Source organism: Staurois parvus, unplaced genomic scaffold (genome assembly GCF_062004578.1).
Source record: "Staurois parvus isolate SC_StPar_1 unplaced genomic scaffold, SC_StPar_1.0 ptg002289l, whole genome shotgun sequence".
Classification (NCBI taxonomy): domain Eukaryota; kingdom Metazoa; phylum Chordata; class Amphibia; order Anura; family Ranidae; genus Staurois; species Staurois parvus.
Window position 1 is genome coordinate 24,148 of NW_028320085.1, and position 21,996 is coordinate 46,143.

At 48.2% G+C, this 21,996-nt stretch overlaps 1 protein-coding gene across 1 annotated transcript; it reads left to right on the forward strand.

Moving 5' to 3' along the window:
• Positions 1–2,939: 2,939 nt before the first annotated feature.
• Positions 2,940–21,750, forward strand: LOC149431338 (uncharacterized). The gene is made up of 6 exons (XM_089665650.1): positions 2,940–3,134; positions 7,106–7,213; positions 10,557–10,696; positions 12,823–12,919; positions 17,733–17,857; positions 20,351–21,750. The coding sequence occupies exons 1-6, from the start codon at positions 3,050–3,052 to the stop codon at positions 20,525–20,527; spliced, it is 732 nt and encodes a 243-aa protein (XP_089521776.1). The 5' UTR covers positions 2,940–3,049; the 3' UTR covers positions 20,528–21,750.
• Positions 21,751–21,996: the final 246 nt, after the last annotated feature.

Below are 21,996 nucleotides of genomic sequence, written 5' to 3' on the forward strand. Positions count from 1 at the left end.
AACAATAGATCCCCCACAGCAACAATAGAACCCCCGCCAGCAACAATAGATCCCCCACCAGCAACAATAGACCCCCCACCAGCAACAATAGACTGCCATGCAAAAATAGATCCCCTCCAGTGACAACATATCCCCAAGCAGCCAGCATCAGCAAACCTTCCAGCACCCTTTGCCATTACATACATTCAGTGCTGGAGGTGCCGGAACTGCGTTCCCCCGCATTGCTGCTGAACAAACGCCCTTTGTTTGTGGCGGTATCACACGCTGTATTTTTCAGATGTAGCTCATAGGGGTCTGGTTTGGATACTAAGGAGAACCCCAGGCCAACATTTTTTTAAAAATGGCGTAGGGTCCTCCCAGATCCATACCAGACCCAAAATCCCTTAGGATTGGGAGGGGACTCGCACACCTTTTTCTTTTTTTTTTTTATTTTGGTGTGGGGTTCCCCCAGAGCCCAGAGCAGACCTAAGGGCCGTTTTTTTTTTTTTGTGTGTGTGTGTGGGGTTTCTTTAAAATCCATACCAGACCCAAAGGGGACCGTATGGAGGGGGGGGGGGGCAGGGGGGCTTCACGCTGTTTTATTCATCAATTGTAATTGCCGGCATGTTTTGTGTTCATTCGGCTGTCAGTGGGACCCCCGCTGACAGCTGTGAGTTATCCGTTGTTAAGGATGCGGCGGCCGGCTTCCCTAACAACCAGCCACCGTGTGATAAATTACCGCATGAAAATATACATTAATTACCGCAATAACGATATTTTACCGCAAGAGTTACTTATCGCAAAATTCTTAGTGAATTGCACATTTGCAAAAAAAGTACCGCATGCGTTATTTTACCGCATTTTTTTCAGTCGTTATTTAACCCCCTCACGCTGACCGTACGCAAAAATATGGCCTCTTGGCAGCTGGGCCTTGACGCCGAGCGGCCGTATATTTGCGTACCATTGGAAAACACACATGTGCTGAGAGTGCACGCCCTGCGTGCTTCCAGCACACGTGTCGGTGTCCCACGGAAAGGTCCCGATCTCCCCTTGCGATTGGGACCTTTCCGATCATGTGACCGCCGTGACAGCGAATCACGGCGGTCACATGACCCTAAAACCCCACATCCCGTCGTTTGAAACCCCTTAAAGAGCCAGGAGGCGCCGGCGTGAAGAGGGTAACTCTTACTGAATTGACTCCTTGGACCAGGGGTCTGCAAACTTTCGAAACAAAGTGCCAGTTTACTGCCCTTGAAACTGTAGGTGGGCCGGACTGTGGCCAGTGGGACTATAAAATGCCCTGGCATTGGTGGAAGTAAACAGTGCCATAGGCTTGGTGGTCACTTGGGGAAAACAAATTATATCACTGGTGTCAGTGGGAGTAATAGAGTCCCATCACTGGAGAGAGGAATAGTACCCCATTGTTGGTGTCAGTGGGAGGAATAGTGCTCCACCTTTGGTGCCAGTGGAAGGAATAAAGTCCCATTGCTGGTGTCAGTGGGAGAATTAGTTCCCTATCTCGGGTGCCAAAGGGAGGAATAGTACCCCATTGTTGGTGTCAATGGGAGGAATAGTGCTCCACCATTGGTATCAGTGGGAGGAATAGTGCCCCATCATTGGTGTCAGTGGGAGGAATAGTGCCCCATTGTTGGTGTCAGTGGGAGGAATAGTGCCCCATCATTGGTATCAGTGGAAGGAATAGTGCCCCATCATTGGTATCAGTGGGAGGAATAGTGCCCCATCATTGGTATCAGTGGGAGGAATAGTGCCCCATCATTGCTATCAGTGGGAGGAATAGTGCCTCATCATTGGTGTCAGTGGGAGGAATAGTGCCCCATCATTGGTGTCAGTGAGAGGAATAGTGTCCCATCATTGGTATCAGTGGTAGGAATAGCGCCCCATCATTGGTGTCAGTGGGAGGAATAGTGCCCCATCATTTGTGTCAGTGGGAGGAATAGTGCCCCATCATTTGTGTCAGTGGAAGGAATAGTGCCCCATTGTTGGTGTCAGTGGGAGGAATAGTGCCCCATTGTTTGTGTCAGTGGGAGGAATAGTACCCCATTGTTTGTGTCAGTGGGAGGAATAGTACCCCATTGTTGGTGTCAGTGGGAGGAATAGTGCCCCATCATTGGTATCAATGGGAGGAATAGTGCTCCACCATTGGTATCAGTGGGAGGAATAGTGCCCCATCATTGGTGTCAGTGGGGGGAATAGTGCTCCACCATTGGTATCAGTGGGAGGAATAGTGCCCCATCATTGGTGTCAGTGGGAGGAATAGTGCTCCACCATTGGTATCAGTGGGAGGAATAGTGCTCCACCTTTGGTGTCAGTGGAAGGAATAGTGCCCCATCATTGGTATCAGTGGGAGGAATAGTGCTCCACCTTTGGTGTCAGTGGAAGGAATAGTTCCTCGTATCAGTGGAAGGAATAATTCTCTAAGGCCTGGATAAAGGCAAGCAAAGGGCCACATCCGGCCCGCGGGCCGCAGTTTGGAGACCCCTGCCTTAGAGACATTGATAATGAAGTGTTGCCCTACAGATCAGCCAGCAGAGGGCGTCCGCTGACAACAGAAGCAGTGTGCACTATGTGATTGCTTGTTTGCTTCCTATGGGGTCACCAATAAAATATTTATGAAGTGTTCGGCCATGCCGGGGATTATGCGGAGCACCCCTTAACGTATTATCACAGCGCCCTTCTTGTGATATCAACATTTTGCTTAAAAAATAAATAAAAATCTAAATCCAGATGCGTGTCATGCTGAATTTATCAAGACTGTAAAGACACTGACCCCAAGAGCTTGCAATTCATCCTTCAACACACCTAAGTATTTAGACATGTCTGCAATAATTGCAGTGGCAAGGCATCTATAGAGTTAGGAGAAGGATGGGTCGGAGGGTGGGATTTGGCTAGTTTTGGGGGGGAGCTGTTGGGGAGGAATGAGGGATTTCGGGGAGGGACCATATAGAGCCTGCTATTAATATTGGATCTGAAATCCTGATCCCAAACTGATTGCTTTGTCCCCTCTGAGTCTCACCGAGCTTGTCTTCAGCGGACGTCTCGTCTGGTCACCATGTCCACCTCTCACAGGCTGGTTTTGGTTCTGGGTGGAGCCGGCACTGTTGGATCCGGAATTGTGAAGTGTCTCCTGGAAAGAGGTACATTTTGGGTTATTCTTCTTCTTCTGGTTAGATGATGGAAGAAATGTGAGAATTGCCAGCAGGGGTGACCCCAGAGCTTTGTCATCACGCCATGAGCCCAACCCAACCCAACCCAACCGACTGGTGGGAAGAGGTGGCAGATCTAGAGGCAAGCTTAGATAGACGCCATAACCCTTCCTTGTCCATCCTTCCTTCATCACATAAACACTAAATGTTCAAAATAAATCATTTCACACATCTACACACACCTACACACACCTACACACACCTACAGACACCTACACACACCTACACACACCTACACACACCTACACACATCTACACACACCTACAGACACCTACACACACCTACACACATCTACACACACCTACAGACACCTACACACACCTACAGACACCTACACACATATACAGACACCTACACACATCTACACACACCTACACACACCTACACACACCTACACACACCTACACACATCTACACACACCTACCGACACCTACAGACACCTACACACATCTACACACACCTACACACATCTACACACACCTACCGACACCTACACACACCTACAGACACCTACACACACCTACACACATCTACACACACCTACAGACACCTACACACATCTACAGACACCTACACACATATACAGACACCTACACACACATACAGACACCTACACACACATACAGACACCTACACACACCTACAGACACCTACACACATCTACAGACACCTACACACATCTACACACACCTACACACATCTACAGACACCTACAGACACCTACACACACCTACACACATCTACACACACCTACACACATCTACAGACACCTACACACACCTACAGACACCTACACACACCTACACACATCTACAGACACCTACACACACCTACAGACACCTACACACATCTACAGACACCTACACACACCTACACACACCTACACACATCTACAGACACCTACACACACCTACACACACCTACACACATCTACAGACACCTACACACACCTACAGACACCTACACACATCTACACACATCTACACACATCTACAGACACCTACACACACCTACACACATCTACACACATCTACAGACACCTACACACACCTACAGACACCTACACACATCTACAGACACCTACACACATATAGAGACACCTATACACATCTACACACACCTACACACATCTACAGACACCTACACACATCTACACACACCTACCGACACCTACACACACCTACACACACCTACACACACCTACACACATCTACAGACACCTACAGACACCTACACACACCTACAGACACCTACACACATCTACAGACACCTACACACACCTACACACATCTACACACACCTACAGACACCTACACACACCTACAGACACCTACACACACCTACAGACACCTACACACATCTACACACACCTACACACACCTACAGACACCTACACACACATACAGACACCTACACACACCTACAGACACCTACACACATATACAGACACCTACACACACCTACAGACACCTACACACACCAACACACACCTACACACATCTACACACACCTACAGACACCTACACACACCTACAGACACCTACACACATATACAGACACCTACACACACCAACACACACCTACACACATCTACACACACCTACAGACACCTACACACACCTACACACATATACAGACACCTACACACACCTACACACATCTACAGACACCTACACACATCTACAGACACCTACACACATCTACAGATACCTACACACACCTACACACATCTACACACACCTACACACATCTACAGACACCTACACACACCTACACACATCTACACACACCTACAGACACCTACACACACCTACAGATACCTACAGACACCTACACACATCTACAGACACCTACACACATCTACAGACACCTACACACACCTACAGACACCTACACACACCTACACACATCTACACACACCTACAGACACCTACACACATCTACAGACACCTACACACACCTACAGACACCTACACACACCTACAGACACCTACACACACCTACACACATCTACACACACCTACACACACATCTACAGACACCTACACACATCTACAGACACCTACACACACCTACACACACCTACAGACACCTACACACACCTACAGACACCTACACACACCTACACACATCTACAGACACCTGCACACACCTACACACATCTACACACACCTACAGACACCTACACACACCTACAGACACCTACACACACCTACAGATACCTACAGACATCTACACACATCTACAGACACCTACACACACCTACAGACACCTACACACACCTACACACATCTACAGACACCTACAGACACCTACAGATACCTACACACACCTACACACATCTACACACACCTACAGATACCTACACACACCTACACACACCTACACACACCTACAGACACCTACACACACCTACACACACCTACAGACACCTACACACACCTACAGACACCTACAGACATCTGCAGACACCTGCACACATCTACAGACACCTACACACACCTACACACACCTACAGACACCTACACACATCTACACACACCTACACACATCTACAGACACCTACACACATCTACACACACCTACACACATCTACAGACACCTACACACACCTACACACATCTACAGACACCTACACACATCTACAGACACCTACACACACCTACAGACACCTACACACACCTACAGACACCTACACACACCTACACACACCTACAGACACCTACACACGCCTACAGACATCTACAGACACCTACACACACCTACAGACATCTACAGACACCTACACACACCTACACACATCTACAGACACCTACACACACCTACACACATCTACAGACACATCTACAGACACCTACACACATCTACAGACACCTACACATACCTACAAACATCTCCAGACATGTCCAGAAGAAGGCAGGTAGGAGATGTCTGGAGTTGTGTCCAGAAGAAGGCAAGTAGGAGATGTCTGGAGTTTTGTCCAGACAAAGGCAAGTAGGAGATGTCTGGAGGAATGTCCAGAAGAAGGCAGGTAGGAGATGTCTGGAGGGATGTCCAGAAGAAGGCAGGTAGGAGATGTCTGGAGTTGTGTCCAGAAGAAGGCAAGTAGGAGATGTCTGGAGTTGTGTCCAGAAAAAAGCAGGTAGGAGATGTCTGGAGTTGTGTCCAGAAGCAGGCAAGTAGGAGATGTTTGGAGTTTTGTCCAGACAAAGTCAAGTAGGAGATGTCTGGAGGAATGTCCAGAAGAAGGCATGTAGGAGATGTCTGGAGGGATGTCCAGAAGAAGGCAGGTAGGAGATGTCTTCAGTTGTGTCCAGAAGAAGGCAGGTAGGAGATGTCTGGAGGGATGTCCAGAAGAAGGCAGGTAGGAGATGTCTTGAGTTGTGTCCAGAAGAAGGCAGGTAGGAGATGTCTGGAGTGGTGTCCAGAAGAAGGCCGGGACGGACTTTCTTAGCACATAAATGGAATTCATTATACAAAAGATTTAAAATACTTTACAGGATGCAATTAGGGGGTATTTCTGCATATCTAGACCAGCATTTCTCAAACTTTTCACTCCAGGGGAACCCTCAAAGAAAAAAAACAGTTCTCAAGGAACCCCTGCTGAAACCAATTCATTGGGGGTCAGTGGGAAGAATTCTCCTTACAGTGGAGATCAGAACTTCCACCCTTGCAGACAGGTAAAGTCATGGGTGTCATGCAGCTGACTCTGCCATGTGACGTTGACCCCTATGTAGGAACCATCAGATGGGAGGTCAATCATCTACAGCTCAAAGAACCCCTAGCAACCTCTGGAGGAACTCCGAGGACAGTTGTGGATGAAAATCCAGGTGGAGGCAGTTGGAGCTGCCATAACATACATATAGTAAATGGGATCATACGTGAATTTTTGTGTCGCAGGGTTCCAGGTCGCTGTGATTTCCAGGGAAAATTCCCGTCTTGAGAAGATGAGGAATTTTGTACCAGCACAGTACAGAGATAACCTGCACACCATGGTCGGAGATGTGGGTAAGAGATAGAGGGGGAATCATATGTCATGTATCCTGCCTATTACCTGCTACCATGTATGTATGTATTTATGTTTGTATGTATGTTTGTACGTATGTATGTATGAGTGTTTGTATTCATGTATGTATTTATGTTTGTATGTATGTATGTATTTATATTTGTATGTATGGATGAGTGTTTGTATGCATCTATGTTTGAATGTATGTATGTATGTTTGTATATGTGTATGGTTGTATGTATGTTTGTTTGTATATATGTACAGTATGTATGTATGTTTTAATGTTTGTGTGTATGTATGTTTGTATTTGTGTATGGTTGTATGTATGTATGTTTTAATGTTTGTTTGTATGTATGTATGTATATTTGTATGTATGCTTCGTTGTCTCTGCTGGAAGGCTGAATGTAATCAGCTCCATCTGGACTTGATAGCTGAAAACCTAAAGCTGGCCATACATGTGGCCATTTTCAGACATTTTCAGCCACTTTTTATCCAAAGAGAACTGCAAATACAATTGCAAGTAACCGCAAAAAAAAAAAAATGAAGCAACTTATCACCCGCAAGTTTGATTGATCAACAGAATCTGATCGATTGTGAAAATCAAACTTTGCAATATATTAACGACTTCGATACAACTTATTTTTGATCCAATCTAATTGACAGTCGGGGGAAAAGCAGCACTTTCGTAGAAAGCGATCGGATATTTTGTACGTGTTCAGTCGGGGGGTTTTGATCCCGTCTCCTTGCGGTCAGTCAAATCCAACTTTTTATGTCTTGCTTTGTTTTGTGATTTAAACAAAAAATGGAAGGAAAAGTTCGATTGCTCATCAAATTGTCACGTGTACGGCTCAGTGTCTGCAATCTCCATTCCATCCATAACGTATTACCAGAAGAGCTGCATAGACCGACCATTAGAGGTAGAAAGGGTTTCTCACTTTGAAGTATCGCTGTCTCAGCTAAACAAAATGAACTGGCGCCATTTTTTTGCCCATTGATTTCGGTTAAATATTTTCATGTATTGTTTGGAGGACTTTAGTCGACCGCAATATTTATTGAATGATTTATTGTGCATTCATTTTCACGCTAAAGAATATTTTATATGACTGAATCAGCTCTGTACTCATTGTTATATGGCGCCATTTTTTGGCGGAGACCCGGTTTTTGGCATCAGGTCGGTTTCGGGGAAGATTTCTTGAACATTTTCTTTAAGTTTCACAAATTGGATTTCACCTTTGAAGTGCCGGTCTGGTCACACTACAAGGACAAGTCTGCTGCTATGCATTATTGACCGCCATTTTTGGCTGAGACCCGGCTGTGTCCCCCCCCCGACATTTAATAATACCAGACGTGCTGTCTGGCATCAGGTCGGTTTCGGGGAAGATTTCTTTAACATTTCCTTTAAGTTTTACAAATTGGATTTCACCTTTGAAGTGCCGGTCTGGTCACACTACAAGGACAAGTCTGCATCTATGCTTTATTGACCGCCATTTTTGGCTGAGACCCGGCTGTGCCCCCCCCCCCCCTTCTCAAGATTTAATAATAACAGACGTGCTGTCTGGAATCGGGTCGGTTTGAGGGAAGATTTCTTGAACATTTTCTTTAAGTTTCACAAATTGGATTTCACCTTTGAAGTGCCGGTCTGGTCGCACTACAAGGAAAGGTCTGCCGCTATGCTTTATTGACCGCCATTTTTGGCTGAGACCCGGCTGTGTCCCCCCCCCCGACATTTAATAATACCAGACGTGCTGTTTGGCATCGGGTCGGTTTCAGGAAAGATTTCTTTAACATTTCCTTTAAGTTTTACAAATTGGATTTCACCTTTGAAGTGCCGGTCTGGTCGCACTACAAGGAAAGGTCTGCCGCTATGCTTTATTGACCGCCATTTTTGGCTGAGACCTGGCTGTGCCCCCCCCCCCTTCTCAAGATTTAATAATAACAGACGTGCTGTCTGGAATCGGGTCGGTTTGAGGGAAGATTTCTTGAACATTTTTCTTTATGTTTTACAATAGGATTTCACTTTTGAAGTGCCGGTCTGGTCATACTACAAGGACAAGTCTGCCGCTGTGCATTATTGATCCTATTGACCGCCATTTTTGGCTGAGACCTGGCTGTGCCCCCCGAGATTTAATAATAACAGACGTGCTGTCTGGAATCGGGTCGGTTTGAGGGAAGATTTCTTGAACATTTTTCTTTAAGTTTTACAATAGGATTTCACTTTTGAAGTGCCGGTCTGGTCGCACTACAAGGACAAGTCTGCCGCTGTGCATTATTGATCCTATTGACCGCCATTTTTGGCTGAGACCCGGCTGTGCCCCCCGAGATTTAATAATAACAGACGTGCTGTTTGGCATCGGGTCGGTTTCAGGGAAGATTTCTTTAACATTTCCTTTAAGTTTTACAAATTGGATTTCACTTTTGATGTGCTGACCTGGTCACACTACAAGGACAAGTCTGCCGCTATGCATTATTGATCTTGTTGACCACACATTGGCCAAGCTTCAACTTTCTGAGTCAGGGTGGGCACATATGGGATGATAATAGGTAAATGAAGGATGGGGGGTTAAAAAGAGAGCAAATATGAGCAATTTAAAGGAATTGTTTGTTACTAAATGCCAAAATTTCCTAAAAGACTAAATTATGGAAACATGGCAAAGCATAAACGGCCATATTGGGGTTGATGTACTAAAACTGGAGAGTGCCAGATCTGGTGCGGCTGTCCATGGGAGCCAATCAGCTTCTAACAGTTCAGTTAAGCTTTGACAATAGAACCTGGAAGCTGATTGGTTTCTATGCAGAGCTGCACCAGATTTTGCAACCTCCAGTTGGGTTGATTTACTAAAGGCCTGTGACGTTGGCGTTGCTCCAGAGCTTAGTAAATGAGGTAAAGCTTTACTTTGCAAAGAATACCCAATCACATACAAGGAAAATTTTCAAAAACTGCAGATTGGATGATGGAAGTCAACTGAGCTCCCCCTCATTTACTAAGCTCTGGAGCAACTGCACTTGCAAGGTCTATTTGCCTTTAGTAAATCCACACCATTGCCTCTCCTCGATGAGGGATCTCAGTGTGGGCAAAACATGACCAGTTCTGATCCAACAATAATCTGTGCAGTCTGGTTTACTCTAGAACACAGGACCTAGAATTCCTTTTCGTCTAATCCCAGGTCCATGGGACAGACCTTTAGCTTCTCCACATTCCTTACCATTTTTCGATGTGTCACCACATCTGTTGGGCAGATCCGGAGGATGAAGGGTGTGCGTTGCTATGATGGGAGTTGGCTGTGCAGCAGTCGAGCCCGTGGCTATGTCTGCCTTTCTGACCTTTTGTGTTTGGGTTGTGTGCAGGTTCGGAGGAGGGGGCGCAGAAGGCGGCAGACGCTCTCACCAGTCGCGTGGGGAAGGTGACCGATGTGGTTTCATCGCTGGGGTTCAGCTGGTGGCAGGGTGGTCCGCCCCACACACAGTCACTTCAGGAGCTGCAGAGGGTACAACAGTCTGATATAATGTGTGAAACCATTTTTGCCACCATTTTTTATTTTTTCTTCAATGAGAAATGGAATGAAATGTTAATGTTTTGGAACCAGTAGTTCCCCCAAGCAACCAGATTCCATGATCCAGCTGGTAGATTAAAACTACTTGACTGTCAAATTTGTCCAATAGAAGCCCATGAAAGTAACTTACTGTTTCATGGATATGCTGGTCCTTGTGTTGAACATCCAATGTCTTTAAGCAATTACTCACCTCCTAGGCCTCCATTTACCCCCCTCCCTAGCCAGCATACCCTCATTCTGAGCTTACAGGTAAACCATATTCACAGGGCTTTTTTCTCAGAAAATAGGTACAGGTACTCCCCACTTTAGGAGTCACCCCATGCCTCCGCCCCCTACCCACCGCCGAGTACATCCCTTGGCTCCACACCTTACCCACCTTCCAGAATCACCCTTTAAAAGAATACACAAGTATCATTTTGAGGTGATAAGTAATTTGTATGGATTTGTTAAAAATAACAAGAAAAGCAGTAGATAGATGGCTGCCTCGGGAGGAGAGCTGGGTGAAGGTCTCAGCAGGAGGGTGAAGGTCTAAGCGGGAGGAGAGTTGGGTGAAGGTCTCAGCTGGAGGAGAGCTGGGTGAAGGTATCAGAGGGAGGAGGAGAGCTGAGTGAAGGTCTCAGCGGGAGGAGAGCTGGGTGAAGGTGAAAGTGGGAGGAGAGCTGGGTTAAGGTCTCAGCAGGAGGAGAGCTGGGTGAAGGTCTCAGCAGGAGGAGAGCTGGGTGAAGGTTTTAGAGGGAGGAGGAGAGTTGGGTGAAGGTTTTAGAGGGAGGAGGAGAGCTGGTGAAGGTGAAAGCGGGAGGAGAGCTGAGTGAAGGTCTCAGCAGGAGGAGAGCTGGGTGAAGGTCTCAGCAGGAGGAGAGCTGGGTGAAGGTTTTAGAGGGAGGAGGAGAGCTGGGTGAAGGTCTCGTCGGGAGGAAAGCTGGGTGAAGGTATCAGAGGGAGGAGAGCTGGGTGAAGGTATCAGAGGGAGGAGAGCTGGGTGAAGGTATCAGAGGGAGGAGAGTTGGATGAAGTTATCCGAGGGAGGAGAGCTGGGTGAAGGTATCAGAGGGAGGAGAGTTGGGTGAAGTTATCCGAGGGAGGAGAGCTGGGTGAAGGTATCAGAGGGAGGAGAGCTGGGTGAAGGTATCAGAGGGAGGAGAGTTGGGTGAAGTTATCCGAGGGAGGAGAGCTGGGTGAAGGTATCAGAGGGAGGAGAGCTGGGTGAAGGTATCAGAGGGAGGAGAGCTGGGTGAAGGTATCAGAGGGAGGAGAGTTGGATGAAGTTATCCGAGGGAGGAGAGCTGGGTGAAGGTATCAGAGGGAGGAGAGTTGGGTGAAGTTATCCGAGGGAGGAGAGCTGGGTGAAGGTATCAGAGGGAGGAGAGCTGGGTGAAGGTATCAGAGGGAGGAGAGTTGGGTGAAGTTATCCGAGGGAGGAGAGCTGGGTGAAGGTATCAGAGGGAGGAGAGTTGGGTGAAGTTATCCGAGGGAGGAGAGCTGGGTGAAGGTATCAGAGGGAGGGATACTAGCCTATTAGCCTTTCCAATGCTCCCCTATTGCTCCAGCCACTTGTAGAGGGGAAGCAGGTCATTAATCCTGCTTCAGCTCCAATACTGGGGGTTTAGATCGATAGCTGCCTCATGCAGAAAAAGAAAGCTGAGTGAAGAGAGCTGGGTGAAGGTCTCATTAGGGGGAGAGATGGGTGAAGGTCTCATTAGGGGGAGAGATGGGTGAAGGTCTCATTAGGGGGAGAGATGGGTGAAGGTTTTAGAGGGAGGAGGAGAGCTGGGTGAGGGTCTCATCAGGAGGAGAGCTAGGTGAAGGTATCAGAGGGAGGATTGCTGGGTGAAGGTATCAGAGGGAGGATTGCTGGGTGAAGGTCTCAGCGGGAAGAGAGCTGGGTGAAGGTCTCAGCGGGAAGAGAGCTGGGTGAAGGTCTCAGCGGGAAGAGAGCTGGGTGAAGGTCTCAGCAGAAGGAGAGGATCCCCTAACGAGAGAACCTGTCCCTCTGCCATGGATGGTTTTGTTACTCAGGAACATGTCAGGTGCTGATGTCTTTCCTTTCTCCTTCTCTCTAGGTGCTGGACACTCTCCTCCTCAGCACATTCACCTCCTGGAAGGCCTTCTTCCCACTGGTGAAGGACAATCCCAATGGAACCTACACATTCATCACAGGTAGGTTCTCCTGTGAGAAGGGGGGTGCAGGTTCTAAAAGGGACAATTGGGAGTAATGCTAAGAGGCCAATCACAAGGTCCAAGCTTTATCGCAGTCTTAGAATTCTGGGGCCATTTTATACAAACTGATATGAGATGTCTGTACTCCTAATAATGACGGGAAGAGAAAGGGGGGAGTCTCCTCCTTCCACCTCTGTCCAGAGTCTGATGGTCAGTTATGTCCTGTCTGCTGTAAGCCCATCACTACGCGACCTGCGATCTGTGACCTGCGACCTGCGACCTGTCCTCCTATCACCCACCTGTCCCAATGTCGGCCGCTTTGTCCTGACCTGGCTGGAGGGATGGGATTTACATACAGAACTTCACCTGAGCAAGACAAACCAGAGATACTATTTACAGGCATTCATTTCTAATATTCAAAGTAAACTGCCCCATCCATCTATCCCATCCTTGTGTCCATCCATCCATCCATGTCTCCACCCATCCATGTGTCCATCCATCCATCCATCCATCCATGTCTCCATCCATCTATCCATGTCTCCATCCATCCATCAATGTCTCCATCCATCCATGTCTCCATCCATCCATCAATGTCTCCATCCATCCATGTCTCCATCCATCCATCCATGTCTCCATCCATCTGTCCATGTCTCCATCCATCCATCCATCCATCCTTGTCTCCATCCATCCATGTCTCCATCCATCTATCCATGTCTCCATCCATCTATCCATGTCTCCATCCATCTATCCATGTCTCCATCCATCCATCCATGTTTCCATCCATCCATCTATCCACCCACCCAAGTCTCCATCCATCCACATCCATCCATGTCTCCATCCATCCATCCATGTATTCATCCATGTACCCATGTCTCCATCCATCCATCCATCCATCCATCCATCCATGTCTCCATCCATCCATGTCTCCATCCATCTATTCATGTCTCCATCCATCTATCCATGTCTCCATCCATCTATCCATGTCTCCATCCATCCATCTATCCACCCACCCAAGTCTCCATCCATCCACATCCACCCATGTCTCCATCCATCCATCCATCCATGTATTCATCCATGTACCCATGTCTCCATCCATCCATCCATCCATCCATGTCTCCATCCATCTATTCATGTCTCCATCCATCTATCCATGTCTCCATCCATCCATCCATGTCTCCATCCATCTATTCATGTCTCCATCCATCCATCCATGTCTCCATCCATCCATCTATCCACCCACCCAAGTCTCCATCCATCCACATCCACCCATGTCTCCATCCATCCATCCATCCATGTATTCATCCATGTACCCATGTCTCCATCCATCCATGTCTCCATCCCTCTATTCATGTCTCCATCCATCTATCCATGTCTCCATCCATCCATCCATGTCTCCATCCATCTATTCATGTCTCCATCCATCCATCCATGTTTCCATCCATCCATCTATCCACCCACCCAAGTCTCCATCCATCCACATCCATCCATGTCTCCATCCATCCATCCATGTATTCATCCATGTACCCATGTCTCCATCCATCCATCCATGTCTCCATCCATCCATGTCTCCATCCATCTATTCATGTCTCCATCCATCTATCCAAGTCTCCATCCATCCACATCCATCCATGTCTCCATCCATCCATCCATGTATTCATCCATGTACCCATGTCTCCATCCATCTATCCATGTCTCCATCCATCTATTCATGTCTCCATCCATCTATCCATGTCTCCATCCATCTATCCATGTCTCCATCCATGTCTCCATCCATCCATCCATCCATCCATGTTTCCATCCATCCATCTATCCACCCACCCAAGTCTCCATCCATCCACATCCATCCATGTCTCCATCCATCCATCCATGTCTCCATCCATGTCTCCATCCACCCATCCATGTCTCCATCCACCCATCCATGTCTCCATCCACCCATCCATGTCTCCATCCACCCATCCATGTCTCCAGCCATCCATCCATGTCTCCATCCACCCATCCATGTCTCCATCCACCCATCCATGTCTCCAGCCATCCATCCATGTCTCCATCCACCCATCCATGTCTCCATCCACCCATCCATGTCTCCATCCACCCATCCATGTCTCCATCCACCCATCCATGTCTCCATCCACCCATCCATGTCTCCATCCACCCATCCATGTCTCCATCCACCCATCCATGTCTCCATCCACCCATCCATGTCTCCAGCCATCCATCCATGTCTCCATCCATCCATCCAATGCGTACAATGAGGCATTGCATACTAGCACATTATGAAGGACTTACCTTATAACAAAGCCCTCCAGTGACGCTCTGTCACCACTGCAAAGGCTTCCATCTTCACCCGATCTTCCTTCACGAACTGCTGAACGGCCTAGCCGCGATGACGTCACCCTGAGACATGCGCCGGCTCTGGTAAAGAGCGAAGGTCTGCACGGCGCGGGTCTCGCAGATATTCATGTCACCTCCGGGTACACTTTGTTATAGGCTCACCTGAAATAAAGAGTTGACTACGGCTGCAAACCGATAAATGGCCGACACTCGTGGGGGTGTCTTGTGAAGCAGCTCACAGAACAAAACATATATATTGTCCAATCTTTAAGAAAAACTGCAGCGCTAGGAGTGAGACCAAAACTTCCACCATCCCCCATCCAGAACAAAAGGGACTAGAACCCAGTGACCCCCCCAATATCATGACCTGGTTCCAGTAAACACCATAACGGGACCGCCACCAAAAAACCTCCAGGATAAAACTCAGCAGATTGCAAGGATTGCCCCTGATGACGTCCCATAGGATGAAACGCGTAGGGTGGAGCTAGAGCGTGATGACGTCATATGCTGTCAGCCTATGATCTGGCAGTGTTTCTATTTGAGTTTAGGCTGAGATTCCCTTCATTTCGCTGTATGTTGGAGCGTAGTCACCCTCTCTTGGGGCGTACCATGGGATGTGTAGTGTGCAGAGCCGTGTCACCTGACTACCACTAAGGTGCACTGCTTGTTCCAAATAAATGGTAGAGAGGGGGAAAAGGAGAGGTTTGGGCGGGGCCAGATTTAGAGCTCAGGGGGGCCCAGAGCACCTCAGGTTCAGGGGGGGGGCCCTAATACAAAAAGTTGGTTTATATTCTCAATGACAGTCACACATTTTTTGAAAATGCATTTACACCTCATCCTGAGGTCATGCGTGTGCACACGCATGCAGTCATAGCGCCCTGGGTGTGGTTCACTTGAGCCACCAATATTCATTTTTAAATGGGATACAATATACCAGCCCAGAGCAGAGCTTTGTTCAGCGGGAACGCGGGAGGGGGGGGGGGGGGGTGCGTAGTTCAGGCACCTGAATGTATGTAATAACAAGGGGTGCTGGGATGTGCTGGAGGATCTATTGCTGCTGGCTGCTGGGAGTCACTGAAGGGGATCTATTTTTGTGTGGTCTATGGTTGCTGGAAAGGTCTGTTGTTGCTGGTGGGGTATATATTGTTGATGGGGGATCAATTGTGTCTGGAAGGGATCTACTGTTGGGGGAGGGGTCTTTTGTCAAGTGTTGCTGGCTGCTTGAAAATCTATTGATGCTGGCTGCTGGGAGATCTGTTGTAGCTGCTGGGGGTCTATTGTTTTTTTCGGTGGTATTTTGTTTTGGGGGTCCATTGTTGCTGGAAGAATCTGTTGTTGTTGGGGGGGGCTATTGTTGGTTGGGGGCAATTGTTGCTGAAAGGGATCTACTGTTGAGGGAGGAGTCTAATGTTGTTGGAGTCCATTGTTGCTGAAGGGGATCTACTGTTGAGGTAGGAGGTCTTTTGTCAATTTTTGCTGGTTGCTGGAGAATCTGATGCTTGCTGCTGGGGAGATCTGCTGTAGCTGCTGGGAGGGTCTATGGCTGCTGGGGGGGTCTATGGCTGCTGGGGTGGTATTTTGTTTTGGGGGTCCATTGTTGCTGGAGGAATCTATTGTTGCTGAAAGGCATCTACTGTTGAGGGAGCGGTCTAACGTTGAGGGAGGGGTCTAATGTTGAGGGAGGGGTCTAATGTTGCTGGCTGCTGGGAAATCTGTTGCTGCTGCCAGGGGTCTATTGTTGCTGAATTAGCACGATTTCAAAGCCGCAGCAGTGTGAACCGGGGCTAAAAAGCTTTCCTGTAGTCCTGCGATAGGTTTTCTATTGGTTGTCAGGCCGAATCTCACCCAGAAATCGGAGGAGGGCGTGCGGGGAGGGAGCGGGCGATAGATAAGGCCTTTATACTCACCTGTAGCCATGGTTACCAACAATCCAGCCCTGACTTCTCCTCTTCTGTTTACTTCCTGTTTGGGGTCCTTCTTCAGATGTCCACATCACTGCCTGCCTGACACTTCCTATTATATGGTCTGGGGGGATCTTGGGTGGGGGGGGGAAAACATTATTGGTATGAGGTGGGGGGTGTCATAAAAATAGATTTTTCCCGGAGTGGGACCCTCATATAGAACTAAACCCCCTCCTGTCCTTTACAGCCCAGGAAGCCGCCATCTTTGACCTGGCGTTGCCATGGCGCTGTGGCTTTTGCTGAGTAAAGCTGGGAGATCGCCATCTCTGGCCCGTTTTGGAAATGCTCGTTGCCCTGCCGTCATCCCTGACTTCTGTACTCACCGAATTACTGACCTGGAACAAGCATGCGGGCAGTGAAGTCAGAGTTCTTCATTTGCTTTCTTGTTCTAAGGAGAGTTTGAAGCCATTAGGTCAGCTTGAAAGCCAGGCAATCAGCATTTTCAGAAGACGCTCATAGTTCTGTATTTTGCACGGCATTGCTCAGGCTTTACATGGTGTCCTTGTGTCTCCCTCCTACAGGTGGCGCCGGTGAGCGCCTGCTGATGCCCGGTACAGGATTCCTGACTTTAGGCGCGGCGGGGGCGTTGGCCTTCTCCCAGGTGGTGCGGGAGGAGTATCCGGATATTCCCTGCAAACTAAACGAGGTTTGTAACACATTGCACCTTCACACAGCGGCTGGGGGGGGGGGCTGTAAGATTAGGCAACTGACCCACAGTTTTACCTCCCCCTGTCCACCCAAATGCTAACAAAACCCCCAATTCTTTGGGGTCAATGGGAAACACACCCCTTTCATTGGTGGCCAGTGGAAAGCATGCTCCCCTTACCTTGGTAACCAGGGGAAAGCATGCTCCCCTTACATTGGTGGTCAGTGGAAAGCATGCTCCCCTTACATTGATGGTCAGTGGAAAACATGCTCCCCTTACATTGGTGGTCAGTGGAAAGCATACTCCCCTTACATTGGTGGCTAATGGAGAGCATGCTCCCCTTACATTGGTGGTCAGTGGAAAGCATGCTCCCCTTACATTGGTGGTCAGTGGAAAGCATGCTCCCCTTACATTGGTGGTCAGTGGAAAGCATGCTCCCCTTACATTGGTGGTCAGTGGAAAGCATGCTCCCCTTACATTGGTGGTCAGTGGAAAGCATGCTCCCCTTACATTGATGGTCAGTGGAAAGCATGCTCCCCTTACATTGGTGGCCATTAATATTACAATTGTCCTTTTATGGTAACAAGGGGCGTTACATAGGCGGGCTCATCTCTAATCAGGACTTGAAGGGATGCAAACGTAATGAAAACTTTATTAGCATCGTGTGTGCAGGAGCGCCGTGTGCAGGATTACCGTGTGCAGGAATGCCGTGTGCAACAATGCCATGTGCAAGAGCGCCGTATGCAGGAATACCATGTGCAGGAGCGCCGTGTGCAGGATTACCGTGTGCAGGAGCGCCGTGTGCAGGATTACCGTGTGCAGGAATGCCATGTGCAGGAGCGCTGTGTGCAGGAATACCATTTGCAGGAGCGCCGTGTGCAGGATTACCGTGTGCAGGAATGCCATGTGCAGGAGTGCTGTGTGCAGGAATGCCGTGTACAGGAGCGCTGTGTGCAGGAATACCATGTGCAGGAGCGTCGTGCGCAGAATTACCGTGTGCAGGAGCCCCGTGTACAGGAATACTGTGTGCAAGAGCACCATGTGCAGGAGCGCCGTGTACAGTTCCTTTCAAGGTTCCTGCCTGTAGGTAGGCCCCTTCCCCCTGGGCCCCCTCCCAGGCTCTTACAGCTCTTCCTCACACTCCTCCATCTTCCACCTGAACTCTCAGCCACACTTAATGGTTGTCCTGGCCCCATGCCAAGGTTCCTACTTGGGGATTGGGCAGAATCCTCTAAGTGTGTAGACCAGCTCCTCCTCACCCCCACCCATTGCTTCTAGAACTTTCTCCAATTTTCTAGAGCAGGGGTAGGTATCAGGGAACTGACCTGCAGAGCCTCCCAGCCCTGACCTAAAATAACCCTCTGACTCAGTCCAGGCTGCCATTCAGCCTTTCTAGCTGAAAAGACCTAGCTAGCTCCCCCTAGCTACCTAGGAGGGTGCTACAGTTAGAATGATGCTTTCCACACTCCTGTCTTCTGCCCACAGCCTCTAGGTGGGGATGATGTCACTTTCCTTCCGGCGAGATGCTGGGGAATACAGAGGAGCCTAAATCTTAGGAGAAGACACTCTCGCAATGGATTGAGGTGCCTTTTCAGGAGACTTCACCTGCTCTGTATTCCCCATGACCAGAGAGCCCCCACCCAGCAATGCTGCAGAGGGGGGTAAGTTTAGTGACAACATAAACAAGTGTAACTATGTGGTGTCACTGATGAATATTGAGTACTAATATATCCCTAGTCATCCCAATAATTTCAACAGCATCCAGTATACATGAGACTTTAAATACACCTTCCTGGGAGGAGCCGCAAAACATATGATTGCCACAGAAAATTTGTTAAAATATTACAATTTTATTAAATATAATATTCTATAAAAAAAGGTTCCCCCGGCGTATCCAGGGGGACGGGAAAAAAAGGCCGCAGGTGAGGAGGAGAAGTCCCCTTCTTGCAAGTCCCCAAATTGCCAGGAAATACCGGTGGTCCCAAAACCCAAGAACCGCCAGTAACAGATGCAGCTGTCGGGCCAGGAATGACACCACCGGAAATGACATCAGTCACAACAGGAAGTCACGGTCAATTTCTCGCCAGGCGCCATAGAACCAAAGTGAGATTAAATCAGACTTTGCACATCTAGCGTTCGATGTTCCCGTATTGTACATATATGTTGTCGTTAATATAAGGATCCTGTCCCCGGACACGTTGGGGAAATCTCATTTTTGGGAATATTTAATAAGAGTGTCATATTATATTTGGTATTTTCTTTGGCAATCCTGTATTTCGGCTCTTCCCAGGCGCTGGTGTGTAAAGTCCCATGTCTACTGGATGCCGTTTCAGGTAAGTCAAATTTAGCTTTTTTTATTTAAAGATACATTGTGCACCAAGCAACAGGGGGTGATTCTTAGGGAGGGGCCAGAAAGGTTGGCGTGGTACTGTATGGTCTGCATGAAAGTCGATTTGGCTTCTGTCAGAGACTGAGAATTTCTATTATTTGCAGGTGAAGATCAACATGGGAGTGGCCCTTCCAGAACGCCTCGGACCCGGCTACGTGAGCCACCTGGAGGTGGGAGAGGCAGTTGCCTCGCTGGTGGAGAAAAGACGAGTGTCACATACTGTGTTGTGCGCCAATTCCACCACTGACCTCAAGACTCTTAGCTTAGAAGGCAAGCTGTGAGCACCGGGACACTTCTCCACCTACCGCCCGATTCCCGGTGTACTGTGACCACCCATCCACTGCTACCTTCTCAATAATTTCATCACTCAGCATCCTGCCCAGATCACAGAGGGCCCCACACAAGCCACCACCCTCCATCTGCTTCAGACCGCCATTGTTCAGCATCATTCAACATTGTACTGAAATATCCCACGAAAAGTAAGTATATAGCAAGATACCAAGAGCTTCACGTTGTCCATCACCACCTTGCAGTGGATGGAGAAACCCTACACAAGTGGATTATGAAAGATGACATTTGGAACATACCATTCTGTTGAAGGAGACAGGAGGACTGACTGTACTTTGTACGAGTTTTTGAACAGGGGAGGGTATCTCCTAAAGCATTGTTGTTCACCCACCAGCAACTTCTATGCATTCCTTGTCTTAAAAGGGCTGTCCACATTTTACTAAAGGTTGACAGTTGTGTCCGATCCAGAAAGGAAGAGGCGGCATCTACTCCCTCCACCGTTGCTGACCGTAGCAGTGGAACAGCTATGCCTTGGCACCCAAGGTGTGGGAAGTGAGTCACCTGACTTTCCTCCTAGATCTTGGCCATGTGTGTTTGCCATCGTACAACTTATTGTTTTCTAATGGGGTGCAGTGGCATACCAAGAGGGATATTTACTAAAACTGGTCTGCATGGAGCCAATCAGCTTGTAACTTCAGCTTTGACAATAAAAACTGGAAGCTGATTGGTTACAATGCACAGCTGCACCAGTTCTAGTAAACTTTCTGTTCACTTTTAGACTTTAGTGTCAGACGGGAAGTGTATTGGAGCCATCAGAGGAGAGAGAACAGAGGGAGAGCAGAGATGTATTCTATCCTAGTTGGGAGACCTGATGGTGCCCAAGGTCTGGAGATCCATTGGTTACCCTGGAGGTCACATCTGGAACAGTGACCCACCTAATGTGCTAACTGGGAGTGGAAATCCCTCTGCTTTACTCTGGATCAAGAGCCAATGTCATTTATTGCACTATATTGGACAACTTTTGTTACAAACGTCCACATTTATCTCATGGCCCTAGTGTTCGGAATTTTTAAAATTGAAGAGATGGTTGAAGCCGCCCCCTCAGTACAATATAACCTCTGACAGCTCCCAGTCTGGACCTTCTCCTTGCCTCCCATTTTATCTCGGTGGACCTAATCTGTGCAAATTAAAGAATAAAAATCTAATAAAAAAACAATGCTGTCTGTATGAGAGAGTACAAGCTTGGATAACCCGCTGCCCCCTGAGCAGTGCCGGATTACCAGACAGGCAGAGTAGGCACCGGCCTATGGGCCCCACACTGTTTAAGGGCTTTGTGAGAACAGATCAACGTACTATTGATCAGGGGTGGACTGACAACTCATGGGGCCCCCGGGCAATAGGGGATCATGGGCCCCATGTCCTTGCCCGCACTCAAACCACACCCAAAAAAAGCCTATGAGAG